The sequence below is a fragment of the Taurulus bubalis genome (assembly GCF_910589615.1).
Source record: "Taurulus bubalis genome assembly, chromosome: 2".
In the NCBI taxonomy this organism is placed as follows: domain Eukaryota; kingdom Metazoa; phylum Chordata; class Actinopteri; order Perciformes; family Cottidae; genus Taurulus; species Taurulus bubalis.
In genome coordinates, this window is record NC_136590.1 from 36,035,855 (window position 1) to 36,059,889 (window position 24,035).

Below are 24,035 nucleotides of genomic sequence, written 5' to 3' on the forward strand. Positions count from 1 at the left end.
AGTTGCTACGGCAACGGAAGATGGCGTGCTGCTGTCGTTGCTGTGTACTGCGCATGCGTGTTTACGACACCCACTTTCGCAGACAGGAAGTGTGACCAACTTTTTCCATCATCCAGCCTTTCATCTTGCTGCCTCAACCAATGTGATTAATTTAAGCGCAAAAGGGCAATAACAGCGCGTCCAACCGAGACGAGCGTGTGCTACTCTCAGTTTAACCCATATTCCGCCTGAAGAAACCCACAGACTTCCTGTCCTCTCACAGATCGGTGTACTGCCCCTTTAACTGAAGGGGCCGCGCAGTTAGAGCTGCAACATTTTATAGGCTGAACATCCGCTCACTCAGGATCCATTCATAAATAAGACATCGTGTGGAAAAGGAAGCTCATACAGCATCTGTTTTTTTATTCAGTTGATCGCGTCCGAGGGGCGAGCAGGAACCAGACATGTTCACCTCGGTCGGGTACTGTGAATCGGGGGCACGGCTGGGAGGGCAGAAGTGACTTCCCATGGCTGACCCCCCTGCTGATGGTTTTGACTTTATGTGCGAACCGTCAGGAGGCAGCTGGATCTAGCTCACAGCATTTGTCAAACCCAGAGAAATGCTCGTTTCCTCGGAAGGGTTGGTGTTTTGTACATACTTCCGCCTTACTCAAGTCATCTTCGTTTAAATAGTCTACCGCTTCCATCCCTCTTCTCCTTTTTTTTAAACATTTTTAATACATGCAAATACACCAGAGGAACCGAGGACCTGCCATACCGATGGAGCTGTGAGTTATGGCAGCTAAAGAGGACCTATACGCCAAAGTGACGCCGCGGAGGCAGCGGCAGAGCCGGCCGAGCACCGTCAAACATGGGTCCACTCTGGACGTGTTGCTGTCCATGGGCTTCCCCAAGACCAGGGCGTGAGTACACAGCTGCACTGTCCCAAGACAAACACGCACACGCACACACGCGCACACACACACACACACACACACACACACACACACACAGACACAGACACACACACACACACACACACACGCACACACACACACACACACACACACACTCTCGCCCTTATAACGAGGTTAAATCAGGCTTCCCAGCAGCATCACTCTCCAGCCAAAGTTGCATGCCTCCTTATCTTGTCTCTCTGTGTCAGTATCATAGTCAGATGATCTGAAGCATCTCTGTAGCCGAAAGGAGACATGTCTGCTGTGCTATGCATGTTGTTAACACATGGCACACATAGCCCATGGGGCCATGTCAGATGACCCCTTTTAAACTGTAGTTTCTGCTCTGGAACCCACAGCCAAATTGCATGTTCCACTACAGGGTTGTGCAATATGATTCAATGCATTTTAATGTTGTACAGTAGGTAGTGGAAGTTAGAACCATTTTATAGTCATGTAGTTTAATGTGCTGTGTAACAATGCATCATATTTCATATGCTTATTGTTCTTATCATCTGCAAAGGTACCTGTAACTGCAAATAAATGCAGTCTATAAGTAAATGTAAAAAATAAAACAGCCCTAAAAATACTCGAATAAATACTACTACTACTTAATAATAATAAGGTACTACATTTGCTCCAGTACTGTTCCTGTACTGCGGTTACTTTTCACCACCAATGCAACAGAAACACAGCAACATTACAATAGACACGTATAGACACCCGCAGACTGTGCATAGGTATAGTACTTGTGTGTCTGTGGGTGTCTATACGTGTCTATCTTTCTTTTTTTGGGACATATTTTCCACTACAAAAGAAAAATACAAGAGATGCTCAGTATTTTCTGAGTCACTCTTTTCCTTCGCCAGCTCTCCGTAGTTTTCTATGAAAACCTGATCCTGTGGGCATTCCTGCATCTTCTTTTCATTCATCCTTGAGAGAAGAGTTGCCAGGAAACAAGCATCGTTGGCGTGTGCATGTAGTGTATGGATGATGTAATTATATTACAAAATGACAATGTGTCTCTACAACAAAGGTTTGTGGGCTCAAACATCAGCGCAGTTTAACCCTTTTCATAGATATTGAACGTAGGCTGAAGTATTTGTTTACACTGGAGGACTGTAGTAGATGGTTTAGAAGAAGTAGAATCATTTCATGAGAGTTTTAAACAGTATTTGCCATGACGTCTCAATATTTTTGACCACGAGTCAACAGAAGCATTTCCCTGAAATATTCTAAATGTGAAATGTGGAGGTGCTGCATTATCAAGGAATGGGAGGGTAGCTTTATAGACATACACAATGCAACTTTATGTTGTAAAGTATGCTTTGTAAAACCCATCTTAGCCTATTTTCTTCATGGTAGGACCAGCTTAAATCCTTTTCCACCTACATGTATCCCTCGGTATGATACGTTTAGCCACGGGCACTGAAAAGGTATCACATTTTTATTGAAGTTCTGCACGGCTGAGTTTTTACATCTCAGTCTCCTTTCACTGTATATGAACTCAATCTAATCACATAATCCATAATCATAATGTCCATTCTCATAGTTTGTGTTGTCAGTGACACATTATATATCTAGCCCAATGATTTGAACAGCCTCATCTCAAACAAAAAGCCTTTCTGTGTGTGCAGCAGGCTGCAAAATTGTGTTCCATGTAACAAAAGAAATAGTTCACTTTGAGTCTCCGTCAGCTGCCGCAGTAATGGCAGAGCTCCGTGATTAACCCCCAGATCTATTACTCGTTTCAGTATCTGAACTGGAGGATATAAAACTGTCTCCCAGCGTTAGAAAACAATAGGCTAACATTTAGGAATTACTGTTGGCAGTTATCTGAGTTTTGCTAAGTACGCCAAAAGTATTGAGCAGTCTTTCTTCTTTTAACTAGACAGATACAGCAGCTCCAGAATTAAGCCTTTTTATCTTCCTTTTTATCTTCTGCAAAACTGTCTTTGGTCATTCAGCCTTCCATTGCTCCAGACTGCAGCTCTCTCTCCTCCTGCCTACGAACCACTGCAGACAATATGAGTGACTGTGGTTGGTTATATTTGCAATCTCGCATCTATTACTGATGACAGACTAATACACTTTGATCAAAGCCATACAATTATAATGAAGCAGAATAATTCTCCGCCATTACCTTCAAGCCTGTCTGATCTGATGTTAGTGGAGACACAAAAATAACGAGATGATAATAAAGATGAAAACACAGGTGGGGCTGCATGATGTTTATGCACACGTTTGGTGTGTTGGTTTGGCTCAATTTTCTACCTAGAGCTTATAGCACGGTAGTTATTACCGTAGAAATAATCAGAATTAAGTCACCGATGGGTAGGGATATTTGATAATTGTCCATATTAGCACAGACACAAAACCTTGCTAGCTGGCCCACGATGGCTAGCTGTAGTCGCTCTATCTGATCCCTGCTGTTCTGTTTACTTTCCACTTATACTTTGCTTACCATCGCACTGCATTTCGTAAAAAAAAAAAAAAAAACACTAAATATTGAAGAGGGATACAAATGATGATCTATGATCATCTAATGAGCTCACTAATGGTTTGCAAACTCACTCACTGAGTTATTATTATTCTGGGAGTCACTCGGCCGATACTCTGCTTTCATCCAACCAGGTTCAGGCAGCTGATAAACTCAGTGTACATCACCTTTCCTGCAACACAAAGCAGCGTCAGCAAATAGCTGGGGATTGTGGTATTTAGAAGCTTAAAGAGCCTCAGGAGTTGGTGAAGCTCAAAAAGAGACTAAATATGGGACACTCACCAGGAAAACTCCTCCTAAATGCGAGTGATAAAGCACTATATGAGTCGGTGTTTTGTTTATAGCGTGCTGCGCGGCCCGCACGTTTTTACATTTTATCTCAATGCAAGCAACTTTAGCAAAATTCAACTTTAGAGTCGACTTTGGCAAGACATTCAATGCCAGCTCTCTGTACTTGACATATGTTGGTGCTCAGTTCTACAGACATATTTTGGTTGTTCTGTACTGTAAAGAACAACTGCGAGGCTAATCCAATTTCTGGAACCTCTCGCAGATTATGGTTCAGCCACCAAACCAGACACAATGCAGTAAAACTTGAAAATATACATCTGATTTGCACATTTTTGCTATCAGGCCCCTCCTGAGAGGAGGAGAAGGAATAATAGGAAAATCAGTTATCAGTCATGGCTTCAGGGAACAAGGACTTCATTGTGTTTGAGGAGTTAGTTTAAACCAGCAGGGAGCATGAAACACACACACACACACACACACACACACACACACACACACACACACACACACACACACACACACACACACACACACACACACACACACACAGCCACACACAGCCCTTCTAACTCAATTGGGGGATTTTTCTGCTGAGTCATCCAGGAATTGGCTATTGTAATCAGAGAGGACTTGGATGGACAGAGGTCTCTCTCCCTGTTCTGATCGTGTCTGCTGGTCGGAAGCAGGTTTGGAACCAACAGACACACAGAGTTTCCCCCGTGTTTGTTTTGCTTTTGGTAGCTATACAATGCTGGGATTGGACAAAGGTAAAGAGAGGAATCAATTTTGGTTGGACCCTCAGTTGGTTTGGCCTCTTTCACGTTCCTCCCTGTGTTGCAGTTCAATCTCTCAACATGCTGGAAATACAATACAAATATTTAATCATTTATTTGTTTACTTACATTTTGTATTCAATCTTTAAGCAGGAATTTGCTTGAAAAATACCTACCGAGTGGAATTTTGTTATTGTATGATTTAAACCCTCACCAACAATAATGCTGCACCTCCTCAGTGTAACCTTTTTCACAGTTAGGATAACTCTCTGTTACGGTCCAGTGAGCAATCTTCATGAGAGAAACACATTTCCTCTGTGAACTCTGGGGATGGTCAGGCACTGTTGTGATGTTATATATTTGCTTGTACTCCTATTTAATGATTACTAATCAGAGTTTCGTTCAATGTGTAAACTATGTCTTCTCTGACATTTCTTGAATTACACTTGTGTAAAGAGGACTTCCTTCTATCATTGTGAGCATATACATATCTTCTTTTTGTTGTTGTAGTTTGCTTTTCTTAATATGTTCCATACCAGCATATTCAAAGTCCAAAAAAGGTCCTTGCTTTGTCATTCCTCATTTATCTTGATTTAATGCATGAGTCATCCCTGACCTCCAAACAAAAAACACACACAGTGTGATATGTGTGTGCGGTGTTAAATGTCATGCTTGGGGCCAAAATAACTGGGCATACTGGAGTCACACACTGTAAAATTGTAAACAACACTTAAGACCCTGAAGAGTCCCTGTGCTGGTTGGCTGAACGAAGGAACCTGGATTACAGTTGTTGTAATTTTAGACAAATGATGTGCTAAGTGGTTTTGAGACGCAAGCAAGCTTATAACACCAAAGTAAACAGACGGAATGTCAGCTATGCATGCATGAAGCGCAAACCTGCCTCAATGCAGATTTGTAAAAGGATACAGATTTGTGTATAATCATCTATTTGAGCTTTGAGAATAAAGTGGCAATTGTGAGCAAGGGAAACAGGAAGTTGATGTCAAAATGATGCCAAAATGTCACAGAACATTGACTATGAGTGTCGGAGGCCGAGGCCTTTTTTTGTGGTACTCTATCTGGTATTAACAAGATCTAGACGGAGGCAGAGAACCAGAGAAGTTTCCTGCAAGGCAATCCAGCAATGTCATGTGATATTTTAGACCAATCACAGATGTCCTCACAGTGACGCATGTGTGTGGAAAATTCAGCCACTATACTTTGGTCAGAAAGCCTGTGCTCTCAGCAACATTATGGTCGCTTTCTGAGATATAGCGGAAGTTAATGCTGTTCAGGATCGGCTGTTTGAAGAGAAGAACCACCGGCACCTCTAATGTTACCATCTAAAATCTGAAATTGGGGCTAGTTTTAAATGTATTTAAATGTCCATATACCTTGACATTCGGCCAAATTCTTATGTTTTTTCCTACTTTTTGGAACATGATAAGAGGTGAACGTTGAATCCAAATCCTCACATCTGAGAAGAGCAGATTTTAATCTTCTGGTGATTAGATCGTTGAATAATTGACACATGGCTTCTGCACTCGACTGATCCCATGATGGGCGCCTGTGGGACTGACTTAGCCTGATGACATTTCACACTGAAACACAACCGTGCCTGACAAGTATTCAGTGCTTTAAGTGTTTTTTACATTTCTGCTTGCAATTCTCAACATATTTTTCCTCACTGGTAGATTTAAAGAGAATTAAAATGCCATATCATGAACTAATTTGCCGTTATGATATTGACTCCAAATGTAATTGTTTAAAAAAAAGCTAAATAGATACTTAATGTACTTAATACAACTGATTATGCAAAAGGCACTCTCACTTTAAGATTATGCACCGTCATCTTGGTTGATAGTGAATTTTAAAGGGCCTAAAGGATGGCCCTGTTTAGTATTATTTAATGATACTTCAACTATTGAGGTAGCTTCTAAACAGTGCTTATTTCATACAGATTAACTTGTCTTTAGTCTCTACGTGTTTCATTGAGCTTCTGGAAAGAAGACTTCAAAGCCACAGTTCTTACTGAGCTGTAACACATCTAGCTTGGATAACATCGTGTTCGCTACATTTTCACTCTGCCAGTCCGGGTAGCCTCTTGTGTGTTAAAGAGGAAGTCTGTGTGATTGCAGACTTTTCTCCTGTCGAGACCAGTTTCATAACTCCTGCCTTCACCATAACAACTGCATGTCTTACTCCTCTTTTATCTAACATGCACACAAAAAAGCATCACGGAAAACTATTTTGGTTCATACAAGGGCGCTACATAACAATTATACACATAACTTATGCATACACGTGACACTTTGGTGCCTGCACGTGCAGCTTGCAAGAACAAACTCTAAGCTTGTACTCAAGACAGCCAAGAGGAAGTCGCCCATTTCCGGAAGTGGCTTTGTGACCTTTACTGAGCGCTCTGTTGAGATGGTGGTTTCAGAGAGGCTGAAACAGAAGATACACATGTCAGTTGCAGATAGGAAAATAAGTTTGGTGTACTGACTGAGTCAGTTTTTCTCATTAAAAAACGGCCTGAAGATGGCAAACCTTATACCTTTTATATGTTGGACAGAACTCTTTTAATTAACTTTTAAGCAAATTGGAAACTAATGTGGGTGTCAGAAGTGTTGTTTTGAGTCATCCACATGCCCACAAACCACGGCTGTAAATCTCAAACATATGCCGTGAGCTTCGTATGACACATCCTGGGACTTCGAAGAGTGACGCGTGATGCATCACTATTTTGGCACTGTGCTTCATGTATTCTTAGTGAAACATTTGCTTTGTGCACTTTGACTTGTTTCGCTGACGTCACTTGTGCAGCGCTATAAATAACACTCACGCTAAAACAACACACTTCATCTTTGGTTGGACTGAAGCATTGATTTGTTCAACCTGATAAGCTTGATTGACACCTCGAATATTTTTAACATCCTTCAGTCACATAAAGGCCCACACAGTTCATTTAATGGTGTCAATCTCTGACTTGCTCTGTCTGCCCCTGTGGACTTCTCGGCTCTCTTCTTCAGGAATAATGAAGTAAGGAGAGGAGAAGCAGTTCCAGACACAGGCTGCACACAGCTAGCTTTGTTACAGACGTGGTGCTGACGCGTTGCCCCGTCAACTTGAAAGAAAGGCTTTGTGAGTGTCTAAACACCAAGAGCTGGTCTTGTTAGCGACCCTAAACAAAATGTTGTGCTACCAAAACACTCAAAAGAATTACCAACACTCACTCCCACAATTAATGGTATTGTTTGATATTGTGTGTCATTCTCTTATTTTCTTTCTTGACAAGAGTTGGTAAAGAATATTGACACCGCTCTCATGTTTGTACAGTAAATACAAAGTTACTGCTAGCTGCTTGCTAGCTTAGTGTAGCACATAGCTAGCCTGGCTCTGACTCTCATAACTCTCTAAAGGTGTCTAATCAACTGTATTTTCACGACGCTGCTGTGAGCCAATTAGTTTGAGGATTTCATTTTGTGTATGGATTAAACCAGGGGTGCCCACACTTTTTTGGCTCACGAGCTACTTTTAAAATGACCAAGTCAAAAAGATCTACCTACATTAATAATGCTTATATCTATATAAAGCATTATTAATGTATAAATATACAGAGTATACTTTATATTTACAATATTGGTGTACCCTTGCATAACTGCATGAACCCTTATGACACAATACAATTTTGTACATTTTTGGTCATTACATTTTGCTCTGATGACTTCACTGCATGGAACCAGCAGGGTTGCATAGTCCGGACAGTAGCTGCTGGTAGTCAGCGTCAGGCAGACCAAATGGTCATCAGTCATGGTGGAACGGTGTTTGGACTTAATCTTTTTCATGTGGGAAAAGGCTGACTCTAGGGCTGCAACTAACGATTATTTTCATAAACGACTAATCTATCGACTATTTTTTCAATTAATCGACTAATCTAATGACTATTTCCCATAGTAAATTAAGAATAGTAACTCAAAATGTTGGAATTTGAACTTCAAATGTATTTGAGTAGCAAGATCTGAACATCAGAACATCATCATAACAAATAAATTAAATAGTAATACAAATTAAAGTGCAAATATGCTTTAAAAGTAAAGAAAAAGTACAAATAAAGCTTTAAAGGTAACTCAACATAGCAATCAAGCCTCTGAAAGTCCAAAATAACTAAAGAATAACTGGGCTGCAAGTGCCATTCAAAATCCAAAAGTTTAAAAAAATTCTCCATCCTACTCGATAATTAAAGCGCAAGGGTTTAAACGTAAATCAAAATGACTCATTACAGGCCCACGTCTTGCTGCTCCCTCCTTCAGAGGAACACACAATTTACACACGTTTTAAATTGTAATTCAGAAACGTGAGCATATTGACATACTCTTAGTTGGTTGTATTCTGCATGTTTAACAACATGGAGAAACTCCTGTATCTCCGGACAGAGCTCTATAAGCCATCTCACATCAGTGTGCAGCAGGAAGTCAGAGTGGCTGCAGTCCTTCTCCAGATGCGCACAGAACATCCGTCTTTGAAGAGCTCTCGCTCGATTAGACGATCTTTGTTGCCACATCCGTGATCTCTTTCATGTTTAGCGTTGTAGCGCATAATGCTTGTTGGTGTATTATGCAGTGGTAATTAAGGAAGTAGGGGAAAACATCTCCCTGTACTTGGCAATACATCCATTCAAACGGCCAACCATTGCGGGCGCAGCGTCCGTAGTGATTGACATTAATTTGCACACTGGGAGCTGGGTTTTGTCGCTAAAGTTTTTTAAACATTTTTTTAATTATTATTATTTTTTAAATGGCATGCGATCTACCCGCACGACCTCCACGATCGACTGGTAGATCGCGATCGACGTATTGGGCACCCCTGGATTAAACAAACAAGATTCAACTTGTTAAAAACTGAGCTTTAGAGATGGGCTTTCCTCTGCTTCCAGTCTTTACGTTAATACACGTGAAGATCAATCTTCTCATCTCAGTCCTCGCAAGAACAGCAAATACGTATCTCCCAAATGTCAAATTATTCCTTTTTAATATTTACTCAAACTTCAATGTTGCTAATTAAGGGTGAATAGCTGCTCTCACAAATACCAAAGAGAGAGGGTTCAAGTAAGAAAGCCACCGGGCCAATGCCATTCACATGCTCTTACTCACCCACTTTACTTTCAACCTTTAAGTGAAGACCTTCTGACTAGTCCTCATATTTTATTCACAGTTTCAAGTACATTTTTGTCTCTTTTGTTATTTTTCTTCTACCATACTGTTTTGAATTATGTCACATTTAAAAACATATTGTTGGAAAGCTTACTTTTTGCATCAGTCGATGGTAAATTTAGCTGTCCGAATGTTTGGTGTTAGCGAGCACAGGAGTCCACAGTGAGTGCACTCCCTGACAGATATGCAGGGCTGTTTGGGACAGTATTGTTTCTCGTTCCTACCCTGATATAAATCAACAAAAAGCCGACAAAAACTAGACAAAGGCGTTTCCTAGTTGAAAAAGACCCACTGTGAAGTCACTGAGTGAATGTTTACTCGAGGCAAATTCCATATCTCAGTATGAAAATATAATATTTACAAATGTTTCCTATTTTCAAAGAACCAAGTGGCATTGCAAATATAAGATGTTCAAATGTAGCCTTTAGAATTTAGTCATTTTTTCAATTTAAATTATATTTTGTTCGCACAGAACAAGGTGTCCCGAAGATCCCAGGGAGGTGGACTTTTGAGGGGCTCTAAGATACTTTGTAAATTGTTTACAGACACCTGTATCTGTTCAGTTACCACATATTTTTCATTACTGTTCAAGTTATCTGTGAGTAATGGGGGTTTATTTGTTGCTCTCCCGATTGTGTTATTGCTTTGCTGACATGAAAGCATCAGCCATGTGTTCAAAATATTACATCTTGGCACACCTTTCCCCCTGTCTCTGTGTCCTACATCACACCCTGAGCAGATCTGTTGCAGAGACATACGCTTTTTTTGTTCCTTTGCTGTGCAGTCATCGAGTGAGACGGTTGGAGAAAAGGGCGGTAACGTCTGGTTTTGGCCTCGGCGTGGGCTCACCAGGGCTGACTGTTGGCCAGACTGGACGTAGCGAAGCACATTTCCTCTGCTGACGGGGCTCTCCTTAGGGTGCTGTCCGGTGTTGGGCAGTAGCAGTGCTCTCAGTGCTGTTGGAGCGATAAGTGGTTAGTGATGAGTGTTCGCCGTCGGGTTGTAAACAGGAAGTGTTGATTCGCTCATAGAGCTGGGGAGGTGCTCCAGGGAGGGCCCCTTGGGAGTATGTAGCTGTGTGTGTGTATGTTGAGACAGGGTGACATGGTTTCATTAACATCAGTTTTAGATGTTGGCTTTAATTTCTGATACATTTTTCCCTTCTTGGTTAACACCGAGCCATGAGTATGAGATTTATTCTTGTCACAAAAACTTCAAAAACAATGTTTTGAGGAATCCAAAGTGTTCACACTCACGTGAGACTATGAGAAGTGTGCATGTTGCCTACGCTTATAATGTTCTCTTGCAGCCAGGAAGACATCCAAGTTTAGCAAAGAAGGTCAGCTGTAATAAACAGTCTAAAGAATGTTTACATATATGAAAAAACAAAAACGCTGTTTATGCTGTTTAAACAGACAGGCAGCCAGCATATTTTATCTGGAGTGGAGTTAAATGTGGGAACAGGAAGTGAAAACACTTGCCATATGTGGCTGAAAAAATGAAAGGCCGTTTCCAGTATCGCCTTCAACAGTGGTAAATGTCCAAATGAAGTAAAAGCCCTTATCTCGCCCGGTCACTGTAATTTATGCAAACAGTACAGCTGATTTGAAGCCTTACCAAATCCAGAGTGACTTCTCTCCTTAGCACTCTCAAACCTTTTTTTTATTATCTTTGTCTAGCTGTGAGCAGAAAATGCAGTTTATAAATAACTTGCTCAGTTCTGGCTAAGAGCAAAGAAGAGGCCTCTGGGTGAGCTGCAGTTATTGAGGACAATTTCAACTATAATGGAACACATCGAAAAGTAATTTGAAACATGAATATTCAGTTCAACAAAAACAAACTAATAAAGCGTCAAACAGCAGATGCTGTAGACGAGGCCAAGGGGCAGGAGGTGCTGTCTTCCTGGCTAAACATGGACCAGCTGGCCCATAAGAGAGAGTGAAACTGCTGCTCTGCACAGCGCTGCTCCCCGAGGGTGTCGCAGATGTCGATGTCCCACTTTCTTTTGCCTCAAGAAGTGGAAAAAAAATAGAATTGGCAATAAATAATCCAAACACATGTTATTCTTAACATTCTGTGTGAATACACATTGCATGCACATTGAATACACATTGAATGCAGTGTTTGGCAGGTATATTACTGCCACAATGTCACCCCCGCAGCATAAAGGCCAGCCGGGGCGATGATGTGGGGAGAATAGTGGAAGTGGGGGGGGGGCCCTCAGCTAAGAATAACATGTTTGTTGAACATTTTTACGGTCTTAGAATCAAAAGTAAATTATAGTTTTTGGCACAATAAATGGTTTGACAGACATGTTTTGTTGTTGAAGCCTGTATCTCTCTAAAAACAAAACTATATATCTCATCTTTAAAGTGCGTCTGGAAGTGGGCTGCGACTTCCTTCTGGTTGGTCTTTTCAGTCTGAGCCAGGCCGGAGGTCTTTCTGCTGTCATGACTTGCTGTGTAGTTACTTAACTTTATTTACTGCATCCAAAAAAGTTCATTGCAGAGCATGTTCTTAGTTCAGTACTGTACACCTGAGGACATTCTTTCTAGCAATATGTGTAACAGACAATTCTGAGGATGCAGTACCAGCTTTAGAAAGCAGCTCTGACATTGTTATTACAATAATACAAGAAGGACAAGTAAAAAAAGAAATTCCACTGTGATTGAAAATTGGTGCAAAAATGTCAAAAGCATAAAGCCTGATGGTGCCTCAAGACCACTTTTCTCACTCTCTGCCTCGTCTCGGAATCGACCGCATGTTTACTCTTTTCTCGGTCTCAGGCAAAGAGGACTTTGCATTTTATTTTAAGACGACAACTACAGGGGCAACACACATATGCACACATGAAGAGGAACCTTGGTCTTGATCTTGACTTGGTTTCAACCCCTCAAAATCTTGGGCGATACTCTCTGATCTTGGTCATCACCTTGTCTCTCTTAAGGTGGTCTTGACTACAACACTGCAAGCCATATAATTAATTTACAGTTCTGAAGCTAAGCCCTCCAGCCTCTGCATTATATTTTGAATCAATGAAAAGCGTTCTCACACTTTATCTCCTGCTTGATAATGTATTGTCATTCATGCCTGAAACAGGGTCTAACTCCAGCAGCCTAAAAGCCGATTAAATTCAAGTAAACCTCTTCTTTTCTATTATTTTATGTCTCAAGAGTTCCTGCTCATAGAATAACACAGAGATTAGAAGCAAGGAATCCAATGTTCTTGCCTGGATTGGATTTTGTGACGTCTCAGTCACATCTGCTTGTAATCCCATCATGCTTTCTGGGAAAAAAATCCCCTTCTTTTCCTCCTCCACACAGCACCAGGTGGAACCTCTGAATACGGTCGATGTAGCCAGCAAATGACTCTCTCGTGAGCCTTGTGCACGCTGTAGTGGTTTATAATGTTGGAATAAATAGCGATCAACTAGGTAAAATGCTGTAATTTCAGCTAACAGTTGCCGGCCTTATAAGGTAAACAAACAGGAGACTTTTATTCAAATTTCATCTGTGCATTTTCTGTTTTTTTCATATTTATTTATTTGCGTGTGCATGTTATAGTAGTAGCTCTGTGTGAGCCATCTGTCATGTTGCTGTGGCCTTGGCGTTCACATGCTGCATGCTGGGCTTTGTGAGGGCACACCGCCCCGGGGTTCAGGGACTTTGCCGTATCTAGGACCCTCTCAGTGGGGCAAATTTAAAAATAGCTCATCGAATTTGAACGCCAGAGTGGCACCATGAACACTGTCGGCACACATAGAGGAGCTGCAACACGTCTTTATCATGCTGTGATAAAGACGTGTTTAAGTCACAGAGGCTCCACTATGGTACAGAAAACTCCATTTTATCAATTGTAGATTGTCTTATCCTATATTACTAGGACACTGACAATTGGTGCAATTGGATGATCATGGAGGTTTTGTTCCACATAACGCAGTCAGAACATCCACTGAAAGAAGATGGGATTGCATGGCATGTAGTCGAGACTTAAAGGTCAGATGCTGTGGCACTCAAAATGTATTTCCTGTTGCTTCATATTAAAATGAGTCCTTTGCAACAACAAACACACATTGCTTACTTTAGTTTCTTTTCAGGGATCACAAAAGGAAACCCACAAAGATAAAGTATCAAAAGATGAATCTTTGATACTCGGTGTTCCTGGTGATTTTCACTTAGATCTACTTTGCATAGAGAAGCTTTAAAATTAAGGAACAGAAACGTCACTGTCTGTAAAAGTTACTTCCAGTTACCAGTAGCTCTCACTTCATCATTATATAGACACTAATTTAGAATTATTAAGTGCAAAGCTTTTGCTAATGTGTGCCAAATCTTTGCAGACGAGACTGCAAGTGAGTATTAAATAAAGTCTCATCTAGATACTCCGTTATGCCTCTTGAAACTGAAGAAAGCTGCTGGAATTGGTGAATCCCTTCAGAGGCGGCCCGCAATACCAGAGGTTTTATAAAAAGACACTAATTAGATTGTGAGCACTCAAGAGTAATCATGCAATCAGCTCTTGTTTCAGAAAAGTCTTGATAAGTTATAGTGTATGAAGTGACACGGATAGATCACGTACTAGGGCTTTTTTCTTTTTCTTTTCAAAGTTCATTAAACTAAAACACAAGGCATTATTGTATTTTTCTCACTGTCCTATTTAAGGTGTCCCAATATTCTGACGTTTTGCTGCAGCAGAAATTAATTGTTAACCAAGACTGTGGGAGGATTTCTGCTGTCCTCTATAACACTCAGTGCTCACTATTTAATCATCTACTCAAGCACTTCTAACCGAATTGTGATATTTTTGATATTTTTCAAGCACAGAATATGTTTCAAATTTGCATCAATGTTGTTTCATGAAACTCTGATATGAATAATGAACTCCTTTTCTGAATTGGGATTTGACTGTTCTCTGTGGATGTTTTCTCTTTAGTCATTGTCACGTGGAAGCACAGCAATCTCCCACTCCTAAACACGGTCCGGAAGAGAAACTATTGATTGTGTGACTGTGCTTTGATCTCCATTTCTCTCTCTCTCCCTCTTTGCAGCTTGAAAGCTCTGGTTTCGACAGGAGGGAAAAACGTCCAGGCAGCTTGTGACTGGTGAGAGCAACACACACTTGTACTCACATGCTCTGCCACAGTTATTAATGCACAGTGCAAATTGCTAACAGAAACCCTTGTAATGGTGAATATAACATTGCCCGACCTACTGAAGTGTCACTGTGCTCTGGGCCATATTGCCCTCTGCTGGACATCAGCCGCCCTCCCTCCTACTTATGTCCCACTTATTCTTTGGGCCTTCCTGTCTGCCGCTGCAGGCTCTTCTCCCACGTGGACGACCCGTTCTTGGACGACCCTCTGCCCAGAGAGTATGTGTTGTATCTGCGACCGAGTGGGCCGCTGCTCCAGCAGCTCTCACACTTCTGGCAGCAGTCCCGCATCTCCTGTGGCAAGAACAAGGCACACAACATCTTCCCCCACATCACCCTGTGCCAGTTCTTTATGGTCAGCGTCTGTGTGTGTGTGTCGATGCTCAATATTCTGGCTGTTTGTAGCCGTTATACATTTGATGACCTCCCGTTTCGTTGTCTCTGTGCTCAGTGTGCCGACGGGAAGGTCGAGGCCCTGACCGACGCTCTCCAGACCACCGTGGCCAAGTGGAAGGGCCGTATCCCCATGCCCCTCCCGCTGGAGCTCTACACCTCCTCCACCTTCATTGGCCTCTTTGTGGAGGAGCAGATGGCGGAGGTGCTGAAGAGTTTGGCGTCTGATTTTGCAACTGAAGCAACAGCTAAAGCAGGTTTGAGACTCCCTTTGTCCCTTTGATGGGAATCACAGTACACGTGAACACTGTCTTGAAAACGCAGACCTGCCGCTTATGAGGCTCTCATTTTCATATTCATATGTAGACAGTTGTGGACTAATTGCGTTTACTATAATCACATTTGGGGAATGAGCCGAGCAGTATTGCCAGATGAACTGTTTTAATCAGTGGAGAACCACAGAATTGAAAACAGTTCGTCATTGTCATGAATATACGGATACATTTAATACATTTGCTGTGCACATTTCTCTCTTTGTCCTTTTGTCCAGATGTCCACGTCGAGCCTCATAAGAAACAACTTCATGTCACTTTGGCATACCACTTCCAAACCAGTCACCTTCCAACTCTGGAAAAGTTGGCCAAAACGGTGGATGTGTCTTCAGGCTGTGACTGGCTGGCTGTGCTCTTCTCACGGGATATTCGGTTCGCTAATCATGAGGTTTGATTGGCTTACTTTGAAAATGAGTACTTTCTCTTTTGTGTCCAGTTTTATATGTCTAACATCAAGGGAAAGAAATGTTGCTATAATGCTATAATCACAATTATTCCCGAAACAAAAAGATGCAAGATGAGCATGTTAAATCCCCGGTGACCTTCGTCTAACGGCCGCTCACCATCTGCCCCCCTGTAGACACTGCAAGTCATGTACCCGTATGTGCCTCAGAATGATGACGAGCTAGAGCTGATGCCGGGAGACTTTATCTTCACGTCTCCGGCGGAGCAGAGCAGCGCCAGTGAGGGCTGGGTGTACGGCACCTCGCTGGGCACAGGGCTGTCGGGCCTGCTGCCTGAGAACTACGTCAACCGCGCTGATGAGTCCGACACCTGGGTCGTCCACGGGTAAGGAAAGGAAGCACGGCGTATACATCAGCATGTTTCTTGAATTAATAAAATTCCTGACCTTTTTAGGGAGCCGTACTGAGAGGCCCTGCGATCGGATTATTGGACCGCTGAGTTGCGCATATAGTACACTAACAGACGTAGCAGATTATCCTCGATTGCCCACTCAAAACCACCAGGTCCCTGTTTGCAACCACTTCAGAAAGACATCCGTGGGTGTTATCTCAAACCGACAATCCACAAATCTCTTTAGTTTAAGCAAAAATGTACACAAATAAGGGGATGTTTCTAAGCTGAATGGAAAGATTAAAGGGAAAGAAGAAAATGAATAATCTTTTTGGCTTGCCGTTCGACTGGATTTCGCCCACATCACTACACTCCTTGTACAAGTTATGCTCCCTCCTTCCTTCCTATTCATTATTGCCACTCTTTGATGTTTTCAAGACACATAAAAAACACTTTTACTCCCTGAATTTGAACTGTTGCTTATTCCTGCGTCACATAATGTAAGCTGGATGTCTACAAGAGTTTATTGACTGTGTTAACATCTTCTTTTGGTTCTTTCCCTGCGCAGTCACGGTGTCGTATTCAAAGTGCTTTGTGACTGAAGTCTGTGTGCGTCTGATCCTCAGGTCCCACTCGATGCTCACCTGTGCCTCTCCATCTAACTCTGGCAGCCCAGTGGCGGGGTTATTATTTGATGGACAGCTGAATGACAGTCTGCTTGACAGTTTTATGGCACCTCCCGGCCTCACTGGCCTCTGTCCTCCGATGCAGGTACGTGACTTTTCCGATGGCTCGCAGAAAAACAAACGTATCATCAGGCTGCATGCTGAAGTGAAGAGAACCTCATGAACCTCGCTGAGTGCATTAAAACCAACAATGGCTTCCAGCAGTAGCGGAAGATTTCATGTTGTGAAACTCTCTATAACGATTAAAGATTTGAAATGAATCTGCATCTCAGGTGTCGAGGCCAACCAGTCAGTCGTCCCTGTCCAAGATGAGACTGTTTGTGTGTCGCCATGGGGAGAGGATGGATGTTGTGTTTGGGAAACACTGGATCACCCAGTGCTTTGACTCTAAAGGTTAGGACGGGTGGGAGATGATTTTTAAGACTTTAGGCTTACATTAGACTCCTTTTTAAGTCTAGTATTTCCTTCTTCTGTAAGATTTTCCTTTGTCTTTGCGTAGGCCGATACATTCGCTCTAATCTCAACATGCCATCCAGCCTGCCAGATAGAAGCGGAGGTCACCGAGATTATGACAAGGATTGTCCAATTACAGTGTTTGGCTCCACCCAGGCGCGTCTTGTAGGTCAGTACAATTTATCTATACTTTATTTTGATGTTTTGAAAAAGTTAATATGATTACTTAAGGATTTAGGGTTTTAAGTATTGTTAAACACAGCAGAGATCATGTTTACATAAAGATTAAAATGCCTTAAAATAGTATCACACTGTGTTTTGGTCCATTTCAGGTGAAGCCCTGTCGGAAAGCCACACAACAGTAGACTTTGTTTACTGCTCTCCTTCTCTTCGCTGCGTCCAGACTGCTCAGCACATCCTGCAGGGTAGGACCTCATCAGCACCACAGACGAGCTACACGGCGTCTATTTAGGTTATTTAGCTGGCACATTTTGCAATATGCATACATTTCAAAAAGTTACCGCGGCATGATGATGTTGGATTCTCATTAGTGCTGGTTTTGGATCTGAAACCTTCTCGATAGGACGTGTCTTATATCAAGCTTTCTCAAACCTCTGTGGTACCTAGAGGCATCATTAGGAAATAAAACAGAAAGGAAGAGAAATAGGTTGAAATGGAGGTCTAATTTATTTTTTCTTACTTTCTATGAAGACAGCAAAACAGACAATTAATGCTTTCTTTTCAGAAATATGTTCTGTTTTTGTCGAAACCTTGAAACTTCCAAGTCATTTCCTGTTCGGGCACATGGGACCAACACATGTACTGTTATTGCACCAAGTCTCACATGTCATGTGAAGATGTATTGAGCAAGACAAAATGACATGACAGAGTAGATGTAGAGATATCTTATCTTCTTCTTCTACAGTTTCTCTGTGTTTCACTCTGTGTCAGGTCTCCAGCTGGAGGGAAAGACCAAAATCCGTGTGGAGCCTGGATTATTTGAATGGACCAAGTGGGTTTCAGGCACATGTTTACCCGTCTGGATCCCCCCAGCTGAGCTGGCTGCTGCTAACCTGAGTGTGGACACAACATACAGGTACACAGCAACACCAACGCTAAAGCATCTCCAAGCTTTCATCTGTGATGATTTACTATAATCTTTTCTGCCTATGGTTTTGTCCCTAGACCTCATTTTCCCATAAGTAAATTGGCGGTGTCAGAGGCGTATGACACCTACATCAGCAGGAGCTTCCAAGTAACCCGAGAGATCCTGGCGGAGAGCAAAAACCTGGGTAAAGTGGTGTTGTAAACACGTATCAAGGGTTTCAAATTCAAACCAACTTTACTCAGCACCAAATGTTGGCTACATTCTCTGGCTACAATGCCCCCTTTCTTTTCAAGATGATTATATCTTAATACTTCTTGATAACTCAGGTTTTCCTGCTCTAAATTAAATCTCTGGGGGCTGTATGGTACATGGAGCATGAGCCAATGAAATCCAAACTAAACAATCACACGGATCTGCGTGAAACAGGCTCCTGCTTTGCGAGCCCCACGCAAAGAACATATACCTGACTCTACACACACTAGGTTGACAGAATAAGCACTTTGCTTTTAGCTTACTGGCCTTCTGAATCAAAATGTTTAATTTGGACGATGTCCCGATCTCTATATGACAGGACATGAGTTAAAGAACATTTCAAGGTGCATATTATGGACTGCCGAGTGGCCATAGACGGTAAAGAAAGCTAATGGTATCGGTGGAATGTGGTTCTGTGTTCTCCACCTCTTTCACACAGGAAACACGGTCCTGATTGTGGCCCATGCTTCCTCTCTGGAGGCTTGCACTCGCCAAATACAAGGCCTCAGCCCCCAAAACTCCAAGGACTTTGTCCAAGTGGTCCGAAAGGTCAGTTTTCTGCTTTAGTTTCAACGCCTCTTTCATTTTTATCCTCCTCTCTTTTTCTCTGATAACATGCACATCCGTCTTGTCTTTGTAACAGATTCCTTACTTGGGCTTTTGTGCTTGTGAAGAAATGGGAGAGACCGGGGTGTGGCAGCTGGTCGACCCACCCATCTTGCCTCTGACACATGGGCCCAATCACAGTTTCAACTGGAGGGAAATGCTAATGCAGGACTGAAGGATTTGCTCTGTGGCTTTCTATCTTTTGGCAGCCCTGAACTGCTGACAAAATATTTATTTTTAACCCACCCTTCCGCTATAAATTCAGCCCAACAACCAAAAAAACACCACAAAAAAAAAACACGTCTCGCTTCCGTCAAAGACATCATGCAAAAAAAGTTGCAAATGTATTCAGGCGCACTGCTCAGGAAAGAGAAAATACAGTTTGTGTTGAGATAACGGCAAAAAAGAGCTACAGATCGAGCGGCAGTTTGTCGCATTTTCCTCAACGTTCCACTTCTTCGCCCAAAATGTAGAGGTGCTACGAGAAACGTGGACATTTCTTGATGGTTGATGATGAGTTAGGTTTTATGCCACGGGAAGGTGCCATTGTCTGTAGCTCCTCCACAGGCGGGGCGTCGAAGACTTTGTGTTCAACTGCCTTCTCACACACTGTGACAAGAAATAGATGAGAAAGACTTGTACCACGGAAATATTTTTACATGTGTCAGAAATTATTATTTAACTTGTAGCTACGACCCTCCTGCAAAAGAAAGCACAAAAGAAATGTTGACAATCAGATCGAGGAGAACTGATCTTCATTTTTTGTGGTGCTGAGGTGGGTAGTTTATGATACCTGTTTTATTCCTGTAAATGTCATATCATTAAGTGATTCTCTGAAGTTAACATTTATGTGCACACATGAATTGTTTCACCTTCCTTTAATAGAGTTTTGATTGCCACCACATGAGCAACCAAGTCAATATGACTTAAACAAATTAATATAATGAAATGCAGACTGCTGTTAGCCTGATAACCACACTGCTTTTCAAACACTTTTGCATTTAATTTGTTTTGATTGTCAGATGATTTAAGTGCTTACTGTCTCTACCAATTATTTGTTGTATGACTCAGAAATTCTATTGATACTGAATAAAGCAAGGTTGTGGCGTTATGAAGGCCTATATATATCAGATGGTGCCATGTGTCTTGTTAAAACATGATGTTATGTGTATGGGAATTAAAGTTGCTCTTAATTAATAAACATAAACAGCTCAACATGCACAGCTAACACTCTAATTAAGCCCCAATGTATTACCTCTAAACCACCAGAAGGCAGGCATATCTCGAGAGGCTAGCAGAGGAAATGTTCTCTTGATGCTGAAAACACACCAATATGTTTCACTGATATGTTTTTATTCTATTGAGCACCAGTTGTAATATCTCTAACACAATAAGAAAAACATTTCCTGGTAGACATTTTGACTCGTCAAAAATAGAAAAGCACAGGTAGAACTAAAAACATGAATGAAGGCTCAGCTCCGTTCTATTAGGTGTCTTGTTATTCTACACTGGCATTTCCACTGAGCCTTAAACAATATCATGTCCTCTACAAAGTGTAATGCAGCCATCATTATTTTTTATGTTCATTCAATACACCTGTGTATTTTTTTAATGAAAATATTATGAATGATAATATTTACAATACTGGATATATTCTTAGAAGTCTTGAGGAAGTCAGAATTTAAAAAGTATTTTTTTTTTTCTGCCAATGTTTTGTCAGGCTTTTTTTATCTGAATATGCGTCTGTACCCTAACGTTGAATCATTACTAACAGCTTCTTTAATAAGCCTGATATGTTTTGAATAATGGATAAGGGTCACGAATGACTGCATGTTTACTTTTGTGATTAATAACAAATAACGTGGCTTAACTAGTGTTAACTAGTTAGCTACAAGCTACACGTGGTATTGACATCGCGCACCACACCAGAGCTGTGTGTCGCTGACGCAGGTGAGGCCTTTTATGTTTGTTTGTTAACGTTAGCTTTAAAGGTATTTCTAAGGTAATACCGTTTCGGCATTAGAAGCACCTGTAACCTGAAGCGTAGCCTAACCTATGTCACCAACACGAGACACGCATTTAGACACAAAAGTGTTTGTGCTGCTAATTGTGTAGTTAAATATTTAGTACTATTTAGTATCAACCGTCTGCAAACAGGACCCCACTTTATTTCACGATAACAATGGTCTTGATTATCTTACGTGTGATGCTGTTGGTGGCTGTATTTTATTTAATGAACATGGACATAGCTGCTGTCAACATAGATGTAGCTACACCTTAGAAATCACAGATTGTGATGAAACCACAGATTTCAGTTAAACCACATTCATTACATTGTATTATATGTTTTGTCATGTTTTAATGTGATACTAATTCTCTAATAATTGTTGTACTTTGCAGAATACAAATGACTCCTTCACTTTATCGATACATTAAATTATGAATTTCAAACATACAGCCATACTTGGATTGTATGGCATTCACAGTTTGTATGAAGCATCGTGATATTATTAATTACTTTCAGAAATGATTATGAAGGAATCTTTTGTGCACTGAATTGTTGCAAACCGTAAACTCAAAACAGCATAACAGCAATAATGATGGTAAGCAGGGTCATTAGATAACAGTCTCTACACACAAAGAAATACTCTCAAAATGCTTATAACTAGATCTATAGTGTATAATTACTAAGAGAGGAAATCATTCATAATATACTGTGTCCTCACAAACAGACTAAGTGTGAAACAAACACTAGATGGTGCTATTTGATGACCAATATCAGAAGCAGTCATGTACTGGTCCACAGGCACACTTGAGCTGTGGGCCAGCCATCAATTTCTAATCTTGTATTATGTGCATTGTATGCAATCAATTCCAGAGGTATTTTATTTTATCAGATGATTTGTGATTTTACTTTAAAATTTGAATTTTGAAGGTGAAGTATTTTAATTGAATAAAGAGTTATATAAAACAGCATATTTGCAAAGATAAAAACATCAGACAATGATTATTGTAATGTGGTTTTAATGTCTCAACAACCTGCTAACAGAGCCAATGACTGATTGTCACTTACTAAGTACAGAAGCATCAATGTAAATTATGTGTGACTAATCTTGCTGAAACAGCTAATATAACATATCTTGTAAAACATTTACATGCACTCCTCTTAAAATAGCCTGTGTGAAATAAGATAGCTTGGTTGGCTTACTGGTTATGTTGGTTTTCACCTCATTGATGCATTTCCCTGCAGGGGTTACAGGGCAGTGGCAGCAAAGACCAACATCCCCTCAGGCCGCAGGTAGGTGCTTTTTGACACATTCACTCATTCATTGTAGTTGAACACTGATTGAGATTGGGCCTCTGTTTCTAGCGTTCAGGAACCATGAAAGTTAGAAAATATGAGAAAAAGGAGTAGCTGTGCTGGTGATTTGCAAATCGGACAATTTTCTTTCATACATGTAATGTTTATAGTATAAGTTAATGAACAACTGATATTTGAAATGTAGTACATTTGTAATTTTGTTGCCAAGCTGCCTTGGAATATGCAGGATCCAGTTAAGCCTTACATAAAGTTATGATTGATTACTCAATAAATCTTAAATATCAGTTTAATAATTTGTTAAATGGAGTGTAATTTCAGTTTCACTATTCTTTAAATAAACAAAAATATTTAAATATAAACTTAAAACGTAAGTAAGTCCAAATGATTTCTCTAAAAAAATATATATATTTACTGTACTAATTTGTCATTATAGTCCATTTACTGGTTCCAGTTTGCCGTTTAACAACGCAAAGCATGTAAATACGCCATCAAGCAACAAACCCTTAGTAATCGGAGCAGTCATTGGCCGGTCATCATTTCCAGTGAGAAAAAGAGATTTTCCTGTCTCCCTCACTGTAAGTCTGTAAAAGTCAAAAAGTACTTTGATTGAAGCTTTGTGTCCGAGATGGTCCAAGAGCTCTTTCTAGAACTTGTATCACTGCTTGATAATACGTTGCTACAGCTATAATTATTTTGCGGCTTGTCACTTTGTCAGTTTTAGATATTTGGTTGCAGGGAAACTGGTACAGTTGAGCCGTGCAACTGCTGCGCAGGAGGATCTAGAATAGATCAGAGCCAATGTCTCTCAGCTGTGTTCTGCCATGGCACACACACTGAGAGAACATGTTGGCTGTTTTTACTTTCACCTGCATTAACTGACTTTTTTTGGCCACTTGGCGGCAGTACAACAAGCTTTAAATACAACACTGGCATGTTATATATTACAGTTGAGAGGGTTACTGTAACAAGCTTCATTTGGAGTGAAATATTCACTTTCCATTTAGATCTGTTTGCTAGATGCTCCCATGTTGTGTACTTTGTCTGCTGATCTGCTGTACTGCAAGGACTGTTTATCAGAGCTTTTATGGCTGAAAACAGCTGCCGGCTATGACTGGAAGCAATATTGATGAGAGCAATGAGAGTAAATCAAAACAGTAGAATTCAATCGTAATAATAATTTGATCTGTTGTTAATATAAAATTATTGATTAGAGAACAGGCAATTT

The 24,035-nt window shown here is 41.0% G+C and overlaps 1 protein-coding gene across 1 annotated transcript; it reads left to right on the forward strand.

Moving 5' to 3' along the window:
• Positions 1-774: 774 nt before the first annotated feature.
• On the forward strand, positions 775-20,600 carry ubash3ba (ubiquitin associated and SH3 domain containing Ba; the record flags this gene model as incomplete). The annotated part of the gene is made up of 14 exons (XM_079237393.1): positions 775-902; positions 14,760-14,813; positions 15,032-15,218; positions 15,315-15,513; positions 15,807-15,976; positions 16,169-16,377; positions 17,010-17,154; positions 17,342-17,462; positions 17,569-17,691; positions 17,855-17,947; positions 18,474-18,618; positions 18,708-18,814; positions 19,322-19,431; positions 19,526-20,600. The coding sequence occupies 14 exons, from the start codon at positions 775-777 to the stop codon at positions 19,661-19,663; spliced, it is 1,929 nt and encodes a 642-aa protein (XP_079093519.1). The 3' UTR covers positions 19,664-20,600.
• Positions 20,601-24,035: the final 3,435 nt, after the last annotated feature.